Here is a 17,836-nt window from a genome sequence, read left to right on the forward strand (position 1 = left end):
ACAATAAAAGAATAAATAAAATAAATAAAATACATTTTAAAAATTCTATCTTTTAAGAAATAAGGTATTAAATGACAAACTTCACATTGTCACGTGTTATGGCAAAAAATAAAAAATAAAAACCCTTAAATGGGGAGGAATTGCATTTCAGATGACAAATTGTTTTGGCTGTTTTTTGTTACATTCTGTTTAATCAGTGCCTAAACATGCTATGCAAATACAAACTACAACAAAAAACTAGAGGCTACAGTATTTTCAAATGCTTGCATTTCCATCTTAGATAGTGCCTAGTCTACTGCTTTAAATACAATTAAGTATCACCTGAAACTTCTGCTTCAAGGCACATTAAGACTGTATCTTCACAATATTAAAACAACTGATCAATGAAGTCAATGTGTTTGAAGGCAGTAGTAAGTCAAATGAAATGTTTCATGCTGCTGTAGACAAAATAACCAGCTGACTGAAGCTGTGAATTAGTAGTTTTATCTTAGAACTACAATTCTCATGCAATCTTAGGGAACAAGTCATTTTTACAAATTACTTGGCAATCATGCATTTCAAAGACAGCTTCTCAAATTGCCAGGTTTAAAAAAAATACAAGTTATAAAGCAATCTATGCACTTTCCTTCTTGTCTAGACTCTGCTTTTCTAAATGGATATATACCATCAAGTAAACATACAAAATCTCAACAATCTTTTTTTTCCCAAAAAGAGTGAAAGTATAGGAAAATACATATAATAACTTGCCGTATTTGTACCATAACAAAGAAACTGCAGGAGGAGCACGAGCTGGCAAGTCCGCCAAAGCTAAATGTATTCCACATGGTTAGTGGCCAGTGAGCTCTGCAAGAGGAGGAAAAAATCTGACACTTAGGGCTTCAAAATGAACATAACCTTCTAGGTTCATTCTCCTTTATGATTCCGGATGCACATTTTAATAGTGATTAAAACGTATGGAACTGCACAGAGCATAATGTCAGGATGTTTCCGTGTCCCTCAATATCATTTGAACATCCCAGGTCAAATATAACATGACACTAATGGTCTGGAAGCACAGTGGACAGCCTGAAACTGTATTTTATTTTAACAGATCTCACAGACTCCTCTTTCCGTAATTGTGGGACAGACACGGAAGAGTTTGAACATTAACAAAGGTTGTTAAGGTAAAGCTTAATCCCAAATGTGTTAGCATAAAACTACCCACTTCAAAAATATTTTAAAGCACGTTTTACTAAATCCTGAAATGCATGTCCTGGTAAATTTCTGTATAAATTTGATTTACAAATTCCACTGAAAATGTGCCACAGCTGGCAGAATAAATTACTATAATAAATCATTATTAAATAACTGTAAATCTTCGTAATGACATAATGCCTAACTAAAAAAAGTATGCAGAAGTGAACATGCAGTAGAAGAAAAGCACTCTTCGCACAGGAAGGCAAATTACAAAACTCCCCATGCCAACACTACAGTATGATTCAGTGACTAAACAGGAAAATAAAATTCACATAAACAGTATTTAAATCTGCAGTGAAGTTGTGTTCAACGTCATCATTCAACTTCACTATTGCATCAAAATGAATTGTATGGCAAGGGGTAATGGACTCAAGTTTTTGACATTAACGTTTGCACTGCCAAAGGGTAAGTCTCATGTACAGCTGCATCCAATATCTTGCTAGACAATACAAACACATCCCAGGTATCAACCAGCTAGTCCACTTTGCCCCTTCTCTGAAGCTTTTTAAATATTCCTTTAAAAATAACCTATTTTCCCACTACCACTCTATCTTCCTTATAGAACTCCACCCTACATCAAAATAAACTTTTAAAAAATATACAGTTATATTCTTGTTGATGTGGAACAGATGGAGAGTTATAGTAATCCATTACTTCAGATACCACTCGAAGTGAATCAATGCCAACATCCCTGCCATGGGGTAGTTTCCACACACCCCTTTGTCAAAGTGTAGACACTTGGTGCTTGTGTGGCAACCATGAGGCATCCAGCTCCAGCCAAGAGGAGCTCCAGCAAAGCAACAGGCCCCAAAGTATCGGTTTACACTGTATGATTGCTGCTTCTGCCTTCTGGGAAGGGTAAATTATTGACTGACACTTCCACAACAGAAAAACTGTCTAAGATAAATCCATTAAAACAGTCTATCGAATATTTCACACTGTCAGTTAGTAAAATCTTTGTCCAAGTCTTCACTGCCCACTCTTGTTTGCATGTATTTTTCAGTCTCTAGTCACTACCTCATCATAAAATGAAAAAATGTCCCTGAAGGCTACCACAACTTTTTGCATTTGCCAAGCCTCAAGTGGCAACAGGGTCTCCGAATAAGGAACCTTTTCCAACAAGTGCAGGATTTACCAGTATATGATTCAGGAAAGTTGCCCCCAACTCAACAAACTGAGCTGTCCAATAAAATAAGGAGCAAGAATGGTCTCTATGTTAGTCTGGATCAAAATATTTTTGCAAATATAAACAGGAGGTATTTTTCTCCTGTATTTCATTTTCCAATTTGCCTTCAATTATAGTACAAAAAGGCATCCATTTTTCGACGTGTAGTAATTGCTTCACTAAGAAATACATCTACCCAAGAAGCACTTGGGCCCCACAGTCATGTATTTATTTCTTTCCAACATAATATTTCTCCCTGAACTTCCACTTCCATCCATACAAAGCCATCTCTGCACTGGAGAGCAGGGAATCTCAAGTCTCACAACCTGGCACATTCCAGACCGAATAAATAAACCAGTAAAAGGATACCTAATTCTATGAAAGGGAATAAACATCTAAAAGTTACATGTGGAAACAACTGAGAATACTTCCAAATAAGCAAAAGTTCAAAATAAGAGACCAAGACAGCGTAAAAGGGCACACTGACCCAAAAAGAGAGGGTAGAGCACATGTATGGGTGCAAGAAGGGTCAAGAGGAGATTGGGGAGACTGAAGAGACTGTACAATGTACAAAAAGCTGTAGTCTAGCTTACAAAAAACTGTGCAAACTAGATTTTGAGCTACATTCCTTAGGAAAAGTAGCATATTTTTGGACTATATGACACACCGGACCATAAGACGCACCTATGTTTTAGAGGAGGAAAATAGGAAAAAAAAATTTGGAAACAAAAAAAAATGTGGTCCTGCTCCTGTGAGCCTGCTCCACTGCCGCCCCCCCAACCTCCCGTGAGCCAGGTAAGCTACATTTGGGCTAAAGGACGCACCCCCATTTTCCTCCCAAATTTGGGGGGAAACATGTGTTCCCCCCAATTTACCTATTCAATAAATATTTCTGACTGAATATCCCAACTTACCATCCAGTGAAAGTAAAGAGGCAACTTAAAAGTGATTTAAAAGTACAAAGATTTGCCTCCTTTAATATGTATGTTATGATGATCTTAAATATCTTGCTATAGGGTATAATATCTTGAAGCTTGTCATTTTGTAACTAATTAAATAGTCTTATAGTCTGAAAAATACGGTAATCAAAAAAGGAAAACATTTACCATTGCTATGACTATGTCTTCAGTACTAACCACTTGGGGTGATTTACTTATTTAACTCTATGATTATACAACCAAAAAGAAACTTCCTCTTTTCTTCCTCACTCCACTTTCCCTCTGTCTAGGCAGCCCAGTCTACTCCCAGACTTGAGATACCAAGTGACCTTTGATAGCCACCAAACCCTATTTTCAGGTTAGATCGCTCTTCTACACTGCAAATGCATTCAACTATATACCTGTCATCTGCAAGGGAATGTCTAATAAAAACTTAAAACTTGGCATCCCTACAAGTGTCAACCTTTGACTACTCAAATTGGCTCATTCTCCAGAATTGCCCACCTCAGTAAATGGCACCATTGGCTACTAAACACTCAGAAAACAATTTTCTCCATTATAAAGGCCAAAAAGACCATTTTATCCTTTCCCTCTTTTTTTTGAATTTATTTTTTTAAAAATTTTATTTATTTTTAGAGAGACAGGAAGGGAGGGAGAAGGAGAGGAAGAGAAACATCAATGTGTGAGAGATACATCCATTGGTTGCCTTTCGCACACCCCTAACTGGGGACCTGGCCCACAACCCAGGTATGTACCCTGACTGGGAATCAAACCAGTGATCTTTTGGTTCACAGGCCAGCACTTACTTCACTGAGCCACACCAGGCAGGGCACCTTCCCCTCTTTTTTAAGATTGTTTCTTTCCTTGGAGCCACAGTGAATTTCAGTCCTTATTTTAACCTTTAGAACAAAGATAAAAGCTTTCTAGGAATTAAGCACACTCTCCAGTTTTCAGTGTAGAAATAGCTCCAAGGTCAAATGCCAAACCACCTTAATATGTCAAAACAACCTATAGGATTAGCTCAAGTGTCTCTCATGAGATGTCCAGAAAACTCTCACAAGGAGCAGCCCTTTGTTTCTCAATATGAGACCTCAATGTACTTTCTTCTGCTCTGATGAGTACTGAGATTTTTGTCCTAACTTTGCGGTCACCCTCGTATTATCTTGCATGCATGTAAATATGTTAATGCCTACTCAATAATAACTTGTGTTCTTTCTCTGCCTCCTATGTGAAATCAGGTATTTTGTTGTCGGCATTTTATTCCCAAACAACCTCACCCTGTCCTTCTGATAACCCATATACAATCTCCAAATAGCTTCTAGTTTATCCCCTAACTTATTTATGGATTCTTCTATGCCCCACCCCCATGGCTACCACCCCTTTTTTGGCAGTTGAAATAACCTCTGACCTCATCTTCTCTTGCAACTCACTTTTTCTCCCATCCAAGCCATGCTCCAAATTATAGTTGATTTTTCCAAAATCCTTTAAGAGGACCCTATAGGATAGGGCCCCTGTCAATCTAACCAGCTTCATCTTTCAACCTGCTCATGATGATCCCAGATTTTATGTGCTCCTCTCATTGCTTATAAGCCCTTTCCATTTCTCCATTCCTTAATCTTCAGAGATATTTCTTTACTTGGACTAGAGTAGATTTTATCCATTTCTACAGCACTGCATACTTCTTCTCAGAACTTGTCATTATTTAATTTATTGTAATTATTTAACTTCTATCTCCCCTATGGGTTAATAAGCACTATGGTGGCAGAGCTCTTTGCACCTGCTCCCCAGTGCCAAGTACCGATTAATAAATACTTCTGACTGAATATCCCAACTTACCATCCAGTGAAAGTAAAGAAGCAACTTAAAAGTGATTTAAAAGTACAAAGGTTTGCCACCTTTAATATGTGTGTTATGATGATCTTAAATATCTTGCTATATGGTATAATATCTTGAAGCTTGTCATTTTGTAACTAATTAAATAGGAAACTACTGTCTGAAAGATTAAGAATCCCCATCACCACTGCTTTTGGGCTACTACTGGTGCCCAGTTTAGCAAGACAGAAATGAACTCAGTTATACCCTGGGGGTTGAGTCCAACAAGCCCTTGAGCAATTCTTTGACAATTGCCAAACATGACAAACAGAAAGGTGAGATACATTTGTCAAAAGGTGTGGAGACACTTTTTCAGCCCTGATACAAGCAATTATGTTCCTAGTTTTCTTCAGGTCCCTTTCTCAAAACATTCTTAACAACAACTAGTACAAATTTTGATTCTGTATCTTTATTCATTTTTTCCCCAACATTCACTGAATGCCTACAATATGTTCCTGGTGCAATGGTAGCACAAAGAAGAAGAAAAAAAGACAGTTGCAAAACGAAACTGAATTCATTCTGTTATTTAAGAGCAAAATGAATTGTACCAATCCACGTATAAGGAAGTCTTATAAATTACTAAGTATTTTACATGTTACCAAATGACTTTTTTAATCATTTTTGGATTTCAGTAATGACTTTATTCAACAAATTACAAACACAAAGCGAGGGGTATTAGTTTTCTACAGTGGTCATAATAAATCACCACTTCCTTGGTGACTTAAAACAAAAATATATTACTTTACAGTTCTGTTGGTCTGAAGTCCAACACAGGTCTCAATAGGCTAAAATCAAGGTGATGGTAAGGGTTGCAATTCCCTTCAGGAGGCTGTAGGGGAGCTTCTACAAGTCACCTCCATTTCTTGGCTCTTTCTCCATCTTTGAAGTCAGAAATGCAGTATCGGTCTGACCATTTTTCCATAGTAACGTCTCTTTCTGACCACATGTGGGAAAGGTTCTTTTAAAGATTCATATAATCCAGGATAGTCTCCCTTTCAAGGTCTTTAACTTAATCACATCTGCAAAGTCCCTTTTACTATGTAAGATAACATTCACAGGTTCTTAAAATTGAACCTGATTTGGAAGCCGTTATTTTGTTATTATTTTGCACAAAAAATGCACATTTTTCAGGTCAGTATTCCCATCTGATAACTAATAGCATTTCTAATTGCCTAGTATGTGAAATCTGCTAATTTAATATGTAGTTAAGGCACAATTTATAAATCAATCTCGTCACAGTCAAAATATTGGAAGAATCTATTGGTTTTACACTCATAGGTGTAACAAATAAACATTTTTAAAACTTACTATGTAACTTATCTTTTAGGTAACATACTTTTGAATGGAAATAGGGAAAGTATTCCAGGGTCACAATGTGTATTTTTGGTATAAGCATAGATTCCTGAAGGAATTTGTTCTGATTTTTACCAGTGATAAATCCCAGGCAACTAAATCATCTAAATTGGGTTATAAGACTTAACTTTATAATAATTGTTTTCAGTTCACACCAAAAAGCAATGCAGAGAACTGGATTATAGGTTACCATTTCAACAGCTGGCTATAATCTCACACTTCAATAATAACGACGATGTAATTTCCATGCAAAAATCTTAGCAGTTGGAATTAAGACTTATTTAGTTAATTGCCTTTAATATTATTTTGTACTTTGTTATGAAAAGGTTTTTTTCAGAGAGGAGAAGTCAAGGACCACACCTGTAGCTTGTTTTATTTAGGGGCAGTATGTTTTCTGTACAGATGTTCGGAAGAACTTTAATGGAAAAGTATAGTTATTTTTAAGCCTTCAGGGATGGAAAAACCCCCCAAATAGATTTTTTCCTATTTTTTTTCTACGAAACCTTATCATTTTGATTCAAAGGTTTAAACTGAAGAAGAATTACAAGTATCAATGTGAATAAGGGTTAATATTCTTTACAATACGCAGCAAGAAAAAAATACTAAGCATCGCTTAAAAACAAATCATAAAAGAGAACCACCATTCTTAAACATGCCATTTATACATAATTTAGCTTTAATGTACATATTTTAAATTTGTGAATGCATTCCATAATCAAACTTAAGGCTAGAAGTATGTAAATGTCACAGAACAGCTCAATTTTTAGAGACAGAAAATCTTATGAGCTATGTATATTCTGAATTCTATTTGCAATGAGTATGTATTACTTTTATAACAAGAAAAATTTGTAATGCTACTTCCACGGGGAGAAGGCAGGAGAGGAGAGTGTCCTACCTAACAAAGCCTATCTGAGCATACCAAGTGCTCACCTTCACATTAAAAGCAAGGCAGAAAAGACAAATTCAACGTAACCTCCTCAACTTGACTAGTAATTAACAAAGCACCAACGCTGTACTCTCTATTTAGTGTCAGAAAATATACTCATTATCGGCTAGAATATCAATAGCCAAGTTGTTGAATAATGTGTGCATCCTCTACAAAAAAAAAGGTAATTATGTTAGGTGATGGAGATATCAACTTTATGGTGATATTCATTTCTCAATACACACATATATTAAATCATCATGCTGAACACAAACTTATACATTCCATGTCTCAATTACATCCCAATAAAGCTAGAAAAGATTATACATACAAGTTTTGATTCCAAATCATGTATTCTCAATAGGGGAAATTTTTAGTATTATAATAAATAGCATGTGGTCCTCCAAAGTTCAACCCTTCCAGACAAAATCCTATTCCTTAGGGTCTGAGGAAGGGGGTGGGGGACACAAGGATCAGAACACGGTGTCTATAAAGGCTTCTTAGGCCCTGAGAGTGGAAAAGGGGTTGAGAAACAGTTCAACCCATGATAAACCCAAACCTAGCTATCAACTATAGGAATAGGAAATACTAGGGGATCCCTGATAACTACATCTACCCACTTCATGTCCCATCCACTCCTACAGCCCCACTAGCTAAGAAGCATTTTCAAGGATGGCCCAGTTTGAGCACTCAGAAATATATTAAGATCACTTAAATAGTCCATTTAAGTCACTTGTGCACTCCCTAGCAGGTATATAGAACCACAAAGAAGAATGTGGTATAGCAAAATACTCCACATTCTGTTTTGTCTCTAAAAGAAAATAAAAATTGTTGACATGGAATTTGGGGAGGGGGATGAAAACGGGGGGTAAAGCAATGGGTGCTGCAGTATCTCTTTTTAAAAAAGCAGGTAACATTGAACAAAACGTTTTGTTAGCCTGATCTACATGTAAGAATTTTCATATGTGGATATATTGGGTTGGCCATAAAGTCCATATAGTTTTGTCCATAAAACAAAAGTCACATTTTTCATTTTCACCAGTAACTTTATTGACTTGGATATTTTGAGTATGTCAGCTATCTTCCACATGGTATACTGTTGATTGTTCTCAATTAATGTTTCAATTTGATCGCTATCAACTTCAACCGATCTATCTGAACATGGAGCATCATCCAGCAAGAAATCCCCAGCACGAAACTTCACAAACCACTTTTGACATATTTGATCAGTTACAGCACCATCTCCATACACAGCACAAATCTTTTTTTTGCATTTCAGATGCGTTTTTACCTTTATGATAAAGTGTAATATGACAAAATGTATTTTATTCTATCGTCCTTATTAAAATGGCTACACAAAAATTCACCAATTTTAAGTGTTTTTTAAATGCACTCTGATATGACAGCTAACACAATGCAATCTAACAAAATTGTTTCAAAAGAAGTTAGACAACTAAGCACTACTAGAGCCATCTTATGGAAAAAACCAAACAAACTTTTTGGCCAACCTAATAAATAGATGGAGAAGAAAATATAGTTCAGGTGTAGAGGTAGCTATAGCTAGCTGCAACTTAAGAGATAATTTCACTTATTTTACCCTGGATTCTGAAAAACTAATATTATACCTATAGCAACCATATGTCCTTGATTTTCCACAACAATCCCAATTTCATGTAATTACATTCTTCCCTCCATCCCCCAAACCAGTGATACTTTAACTACAAAACTATGATCTCATCTAAGACTTTCCACTCAAACAAATCAATACCAGAAAATCCATTATTAGACCCTAATACTTAAGGGCCAGAGAGAGTTGAAAAGCATATCATTCAACTCATATCTAAAAGCAACTTATATGTAAATTTAGGACTCTAGTTAATGTAGAAAAGTTAGAAAGCCAAACAACAAACAATGAACTAGTGTTTTGATAAATCCATATTTATTTTAGGACTTCTTAGTTCTTCAACACTTGTCATTGTTTCTGTAGGCTTCCTTACATAATAGTATCTTTGATGAACAGAAATATCTTGTATTTCAGACTATGACACTCAACTCTTCTTGCACTTCATCTAACTATAAAGCACTGTGTTTGAGGAACAAGAACAGGAAAGTTAAGACAAAGGACTGGTTGAGTTACCTTAGAAAAGTGACACCTATGAGATCAAAAGAACCCATGCTCCATGAAGCAAACTCTCTACTCTGAAAGGTGAGGGTTGATCTTCTATTTTTTTCATGGACATCATCAAGTGGGTGCCATCTAAGGCCATGTGAAAAATACATCTCCTTTTGGAATATTATATGAGGTGTGATGGACGTATTCAAGACAAAATGCCAGAGGGAGCTGATCTAAGAAACATAATTATCTTGTACAGTATGCCTTTGAGCAATATCCAAAGACATTCGAAAGTCTTTACCCACTCTATCCTCACCCTTTTTTCTCTAGTATGTCAAACAGAAACAAAAACAAAAACAAAAACAAAAAACAGCCCTAGCCAGTGTGGCTCAAGTTGGTTGGCTGTCCTCTGCAAACTGAAAAGTCTCCAGTTCGATTCCCAGTCAGGTTACTTGCCTGGGTGGCAGGTTCTGTCCCTAGTTGGGGCTCAACCCAGAAGGCAGCCAGTAGATATTTCTCACATCAATGTTTCTCTTCCTCACCTTCTCCCTCCCTTCCCATCTCTCTAAAATAAATAAGTATTAAAATTTTTTAAAAAGTGAAAGTTGTAAATGTAGGTGAATCAAAGCCCACTATCCAATCTAAATCTCCTAAATATGCATTCCAAAGAAAGGGGAGATGAGCATCAAGACAGGTACCAACACAGTTCACACTGTAAGGAAGCTCTAGAGCAGCTCGAACGAAAATAAGAGGAGAGTAGGCCACAGCCATTTCCCACTGGCCTCAATCTTTTCATTTCTGTGTTCTTGGTTTTGTTTTGCTTTTTTGCTGAAACTAACAAGCAGGGAGGAACAGAACCTGGTCTCAAGAGTGGGGAAATAGGTAACCTGACCTCTTAATGCTCCAGGCCAACTACTGGGGCCATAGATCTCGTTCTTTTTTATTAAATTTATTGAGGTGACACTGGTTAATAAAATTATATAGGTTTCAGGTGTACAATTCTATAATATATCATCCATATATTGGATTGTATGTTCACCACCTCAAGTCAAGTCTCCTTCGATCAGCATTTATCACCCCATATGCTCTTCTACCTCCCCCACCCTCCTTTCATAGACCTCATTCTAAGATTTAACTATTTAGAATTTTTAAAAAGCCCTTCTTTGTATATGACACTGTAATAAAATAACAGTACATCAGGTCCCTGAATAATGTTTCATTATGTTGATGAGATGCCTAGGAAACACTTATTCTTACTTATATCAAGTAACCTATGGTAAAGTTGGTTTCTTTGTAGTCGTTTTGCTTAAAGTCCCAGAATCTATTTACAATGTTAAGTAAGGACTTCCTGTAATAATAACAATAATGAAGATGCCTTGCATCTAGTGCCTTATACCTTAAAGTGTTTTAATGACTTTAATGGATTGCAGTATCCCTGTGAGATCAAAGGCAGATATTATCATTTCCATTCCACATAATAGAAAATCAAGGAAGAAAGGTTAAGTAACTTGACCAAGTCTCACTCATCAATACAATGTTCTGCTAACAGGGGCTGCTGGTCCCTGTGCTGCTTAGATGGCTGCTTAGCTCAACCTCAGCTTTCTGGCTTGGGAGTTAAGGTGACATTGGATTGAGAGCTGATTAAACTTGGTATCAGTAAGGCTCAAGATTCCAGAGAATCTGTCAGTAGCCAAACTCATTTTTATACAAAGCAATTTTCTTCCCTCCCATTTTTAAGATCCACCTCCCCCAAATATTACAATGCAAAATTACTTGAGATAAGGTTGATGTTATGTGAAGCTGTTGAATAAATAAAACATACAAGATGAAGAAAACAGAAAGGACACACCTATCACCAGGGTCTTCTTCAGGCAAGTGGTGAATGGCAGAAAAATTGCAGGGCCTGTTACTTCCCGATGATAAAAATTTAACCTTCCTACATCCTATTAAGTCTGTTAAAAATGAACACAACACACCCAGCTAAAGAATCCTCAAGTATCGTGTCACAAAGGGCGGCAACATTTCTAACCATTACAAGACCCAAAGTTAGAGAACTACAGAGCTATACATGCATTTGGTCATGTTCATATTTATGTACATTGTGCCCTCCTGCTATAAAAACTAAGCACTCCCCACTGGAAGACTATACCAAGGGGGGAAAAAAGACAACCTAATCCTAACATGAAATCTCTTTCTTACTTATTTATTTGAGTTACCAAGTATGTGACCAGAATCAAAATGAGAGCTGGGATTGGTTCCTCATAAAAGCTAACCTTGCTCTCTTTCCCACCCACACAAAAGTAATTCTGTTCAGAAACCTTCAAATTTTTGGCCCTAGCCCATTCTTGGGGTGTGTAGCTCACTCACTGCCAATAATTGCTTCCATACAATACCGTTTTAAAAACTGTTTGCATACTTTTAATAACGCATTAAATTTATATTACATTTAAGACTCTAAACAGTCTTACAGATTTTATTTTCTGTACTATGAAACAGAGACTATGCGCAATATACCAAAGTAGCCACCAGGAAAAACAAAGTGGCCTTGATTTCATTTTTATTTCAACTATCTGTCTCTCTCAGAATGTTTTGGCTTTCTGAACTTTAAAAAAAATTTTTTTAGAGAGAGGGGAAGGGAGGGAGAGAGAGAGGGGGAGAGAAACAGCTATGTGAGACAGAAACATCAGTCAATTGCCTCTCATGCATTCCGTGGAACCTGCAACCTAGGCATGTGCTCTGACTGGGAGTTGGACCTGCAACCTTTGCGTTTACAGGATGACACTTGAACCAACTGAGCCACACCAGCCAGGACACTTTCTGAACTTCTAAAAAATTAATTGGAAGCACAGATGCATTCATCTGAAGAAGAAAAATCAACCTACAAATCTGTGATGAGAGACCATGAGTATGTAGCTGTCATGTACCCAAATCAGTATTACCCAGATGAGTATACATACCATACTTATACTGGCTAAAATCATTTCACTTAGGGCAATGCCACTGGTCCTGTATCAGATTTACTGGCGCTGTATAAGGTTGAAAATGTGGTTGGACTTGGTTGTGATTATAGCCTCTATAATGTATTAATAATTTGCTTAAAATACATGTATAAAATTTTATTCTTGAGCAGCAAAATTCCAGCCCAGGAACAAAAGGTTAAAAGCTAAATGTTGCTTTCGATACAAAGAAAAATAACACTACTCAACTATTAAAACTATTACTAAGTTACTAACATCTTAGTTAAAACTAGTGCCTTTCAAAAGAAATTCTTGACTTTAGAAAAGCTGAAATATGCTCAGGTATTGAAATTCACAGTCACAGAATCACCACCTGGCCCCCTCCAAAACTTAATATTTAAACAAACACCAAAACTCTTCTGGTAACAATAACAGGTTTTTTTCCATGGGCTATAATCACTCATAGACGATGCCTTAATTAAAGCTGGGCAATGAAACTGTACATTAAGCTGAGTGTGTCAAGTCAAAGAACTTCTTAGTACAACTGGGCATACTCATAATCACTTAATGTGTCCTGTTAGGTCTACATTTTAGCAGAGATGTAAACGATATCACTTTTCAACCTAAACTGTGATTTTTTTCACTTTTAGTGCTCTCTGTCCCAACTTTAATGTTCTTTTAATGTAGTTTTTCCTGTGCGATATATCATATTTATCTCTGTAGCCATCCATCACTATTTTCTTTAATTGAGGTTAATTTCTTTCAACTTGGGGGAAGGTGGGAGGAAGAAGGGGAATCCTCATTCTGCAGCTCTGAGGGCATTCACAGCTGCTAGTTTTTTAGTCATGAAGCCTGATTTCAGGATGCTTAAATTCCTCAAATCCACCCTACTGCCCTCCAATCTGGACCGAACTCAACAATCTACTGGGATGGGAACCCAGTTCCCGCCCAGAACCACTTAATGAAAAATTTCTAACTAACTAAAATCCCTCCAGCTGCAACCTAAGTCTTTTTGTTTGTTTTCACTCAAATGGCTAACAGCTGGCACCACCTTCCATGTGAAATTATTTCATGTGTTTGGAAACAGTGATTAACTCATACCTTGGTCTTAACTTCTCCAGGCCATAAAAATTGGTTCATTTCTCAAATCTTTTAAACATTTTCTACTTTTACCTCTGGGGTGCAGAGTCCTTTGGAGTTTGGAATCATTAAGTGGCCAGAAATCAGCGAAATACATTATGCAGGTTAGGGAGAGGGTTACTCTTCTGCTCACCTTAGAGACTAGTTGTAGGGACTTTCGGCTGGGCTCTGGCAGGGACTGGCTAGAGGCTGTCCCCCACCCTGCCCCCTCCAACAAACCATGGGCAGCAAAACAACTCCCCATCCAGTTTTATGGAGTGGTCAAGGAGGGAGACCTCATAAGTGTAAACATAGAGTCTGACAATTTTAAGTCACCATTAAAACGAGACAAAAGGTTGGACAAGGGGTTTTACTTGGACATGCTAATACATATTTGGCTATCTTACATTTGCACAGCACAGTTTACCTACGCACCTCTTAACAATGGGATGGTCCTGGGAGTGAGGAGGAAGGGTGAAACCCGCTGCCAAGGTCAGCCCAAAATTCTGGGTGGTAAACTCTCTCTACAATACAGGTCAATTTGATCTCATGCATTCATTAAGTGCCTCATACTCAACAGGCATGCAACAAACATAAACAGAACTGGAAATCAGAGGCGAGCACAATCTTAGTTCGGGCATCCTCAGTAATGGGGGTGGGAGGGGACTTCAAAAACAATGTGATATGCTCTAAAGGCAGTTCATCAAACCGATGAGGGAGCCAATGAGGCTCATGAGGTAGATGAAGGAGGATTTACTTCTAGAGCTGAGCCTTTCAGGAGATCAATTCTGAGGCAGGGCTGGTTTCAGGTAGAGTCGCCTGTAGAGCTGAGGGAGCTCAGGGGCCAAACGAGGCACTGTGAGGGCATATGACAGCACTGTATGGTCTGCCAAGTAGTTCATATAGTATCTCCATAGGGTATAGCCAAAGTTTGCTTGTTTCATTTTGTTAATATTATTGAAGTTTTCAAACATATACAAATGTAACAGTATAGTAAGCCTCCTGTGAACTGCACCACCAGCTTCAACCATTATCATGACCCTTATCATGGTCCCTCTTGTTTCACCTATCCTCTCCCTAATCCCCTCAACCTTCCTCCTCCACTGGGTAACTTTAAAATAAATCCCAGACACAGTACAATTTCACTAGTAAATATTTCAGTAGCTGTCAAATACTTTTAAGATCTGATATGATTGGATCTATGTTCTAGAATAATTAATTACTAGGTCAGGGCAAGAGGTGAGAGGACCAGTTATGTGATTTAGGCAAGAAAGTCAGGAAGAGCCTACACAAAGCGGTGGCAGTGACAGTGGGGAAGTAATGGGAGATACCAGGGAATCTGTTCGTTAAATTGATCCCCCTACCCAGAAAGTGGTGCCTGATGGGAAAGAGTGTATTTGGAAGGAACTGAGGCTGACTCGATGGATGAAGGTCTGAGTGGGGACATTTATTAAAAATTAGACAAAATGGCCCAAAATGCCAGAATAGCTTAGTTGGTAGAACATCATCCAGATATACCAAGGTCGTGGGTTCGATCCCTAGTCAAGGCACACACAAGAAGCAACCAATGGGTGCATGAATGAGCGGAACCAACAAACAGATGTAGATGTTTTTCTCCTTCTCTTTTCCTCTCCTCTCTGTCCCCACCTCCTCTCTCTCTAAAAATCAACAATAAAAAGAATTTTTTAAAGAATTAAGAAAAGGAGAAAATGAAGAGTTGAGGAGATGTGTTTAATTTTGAATATGTTCAATTCAACAAGCTGTACAAGTAGATTTAAAAAAACAGTATGTTAGAGATGAAAGAAGATGAACTGTCCCAGAGAAAATGAGGCGGAAAAAGCCACTTTAAATCAATATTTGAAAACAGACTTGTGCTTGGGATAGGTACTAGAAAGACAGATAACTAGTCCCTACATTCAGGAAATTTTCAGTCTAGTTGGAGAAACAGACAGATTCCCTAAACAAATATAAATGTAAGATCAGGAAAAGTGTTCTAAAAGAACATTTATCAAAAAAAGGGATTTAACAAATCGGCAAAGATTGAGCAAGGATCTGAAAGAGGGTTAAATTTAAACTAGGCTCAGAAATTAGAAAAAGGAAGAAAGCAGAGGAGACAGAGGTAAGGAAGAACTAAGAAATGGAGGGCACAAAGAAAATATTTTAGCCAGTGGAAGGAGAGAATGAGGGGGTGAAGAAGCTGAAATGCAGGTGGGGGGCAGAGCTCTCAGGTTTCTGACTTCCAGAAAACTGAAATGGGAACAATGGAAGAGGATCTGGGTAAAAACTCTTTGCATCTAGGCAATACCAAAAAAAAAAAAAAAACCCAAAAATAAACCAACCCCCCCCCAAAAAAACCCAAAGGGCTTTCCTTAAGCATTAGCAATAGGACCCTCAAAAAGTCTAGAAACTCTTCAGGCCATGGCTTAAACTTGAAGTCAAAGTTGACCATCTATATGTGGTTTACACATGCAACACATAACTAAGTAATTTTGTAACTTTGTTTCAGTCTTGACATGTTCACAGGTCTGCAAGCTTCACAAGAGCAGGGACCATGTCTGTCCATGTCACTGCTGTAATGGGTTCTAGCACAGTACCTGATGTGAAGAAGCTTTCCAGTAAGTAATGTGTATAATGTGTATTTCTTTTACTCTTCACAACACCAGGTTATATGGAGGCTTTATCACTCTCCCTTATTTTGCCAACAGGGAAAATGCAGTTCACTCCAGGAAAGGACTTGAGTCACCTAGCTAGTAAGGTGGTAGGGTCAGCTGATGGCCCCAAAGGAATGAGAAGAAGTAACTGTACAGACATGACAGCCAAAGGAAGAGAAAGTGGAACTCAAGGAGGCCACACAGCTTATACGACAGGATGTCAAATAATAATAAGGGGATAGGACTTAGGGATAAGATCAGGCTTAGATCTGAAAACCCATGCACTGCCCCTTACTAACGACAAAGTTTCCTCATCTGCAATGGAGAAAAGTAGCCTCCACTTCACCAGCTTAACATGAAGATTAAAAGACAATGCATATGAAGTACCCAACAGAATGCCTGGAACACAATAAGCACTCACTTAACACCATGTCTTAGTATATTAACATGGATGGAGTTTCACTACCATTGAAGCTTGTCTATAATCCTGAGGAAAGCCTAGCAACGTGAGGGGTAGACCAGCCTGCAGGGTCTCCAGGCTATAGCAAAGTGCTCTGGGATAAACACCCATCCTGAGTCTGGAACCCCACGCAGATGCAGAGAAACGGGGCCTTGGGAAACCTACACAGGACCTGGGAAGAGGGACTACAGTGCTGCACACGAGCAGCCCAAGGGTTTGCTCAATGAACTAGTTGGCCCCCAAATCAATGTCAGGTCGAGCAGTCATGGCTAGACACAGAAAGTCATTTATTACTGAAACATTTCAATAGCAGAGACACCTAACAGTCCCATGGCTCAACTAATCTGGAAGATCTGTGATCTGTTCATGTAGAGATACAGGAGACCTGACAGTGGATGACCATCCATTACAGCCTTCAGATCAGGGGCAACCCTCCGTATCCACAGAGATGGTTGTGCTTGTCAATTTAAGTAAAACAGAGATGGTGGTAAATAAGAAACCATTCCCCAAAGCTCATCTATCTTTGGAAACCAGAAAAATGCTTTCTTAATGATCTACTGGCAGTCAGAAGGTACTTCTAAATCCTAAGCATTAAAGGGCATCAACAACTCTAACTTAACCTGGCCTATGGCTAAGAACTCAACTAATAGGTACTTATAGCAGGAACAGAACCAAAACTGAAATGATCCCCATGAATATCGAGGTAACTGCCTGCAATTTAGTTTATCTGCAATGACCATGACAACCAATCTCCCAGAAGCTGTTCCACATGACAAGTTCTCCATATAAGAATACATCCCTCCTTTTCCAAAATTCTACTCCCATTTCATACAAGAACTTTTTTCTTAATAAAGTGACCCAATCTGAAGTGTGATGTCTGTATCTGTCCTGAGCCCAAAAGGTGGCACAGAGTCTAACCGATGTGAAAAAGTTATCAATTCGGCGAGATTGACAGGCTTACAACCCTATATACTTGAAACAAGATTTTCAACAGAAGCTACTTATGAAATAATTAACTCTTTAAACAGACTGTGTAGGGCAGTGTGC

At 37.9% G+C, this 17,836-nt stretch overlaps 1 protein-coding gene across 7 annotated transcripts in view; it reads right to left on the reverse strand.

The window, feature by feature from the left end:
• Positions 1 to 17,836, reverse strand: part of BNC2 (basonuclin zinc finger protein 2) — a 420,364-nt gene that overhangs the window by 309,511 nt on the left and 93,017 nt on the right. Inside the window, exon 1 of one of the 7 annotated variants that reach the window (XM_053924658.2) lies at positions 759 to 795. The exons of the other annotated variants lie outside the window; for them this stretch is intronic. Within the exon in view, the coding sequence (XP_053780633.1) occupies positions 759 to 761 (3 nt within the window). The 5' untranslated portion in view covers positions 762 to 795. Of the gene's footprint in view, positions 1 to 758; positions 796 to 17,836 lie in introns of those variants that run through there. 7 annotated transcript variants of the gene reach the window in all.

The sequence above is a fragment of the Desmodus rotundus genome, chromosome 1 (assembly GCF_022682495.2).
Source record: "Desmodus rotundus isolate HL8 chromosome 1, HLdesRot8A.1, whole genome shotgun sequence".
NCBI lineage: Eukaryota > Metazoa > Chordata > Mammalia > Chiroptera > Phyllostomidae > Desmodus > Desmodus rotundus.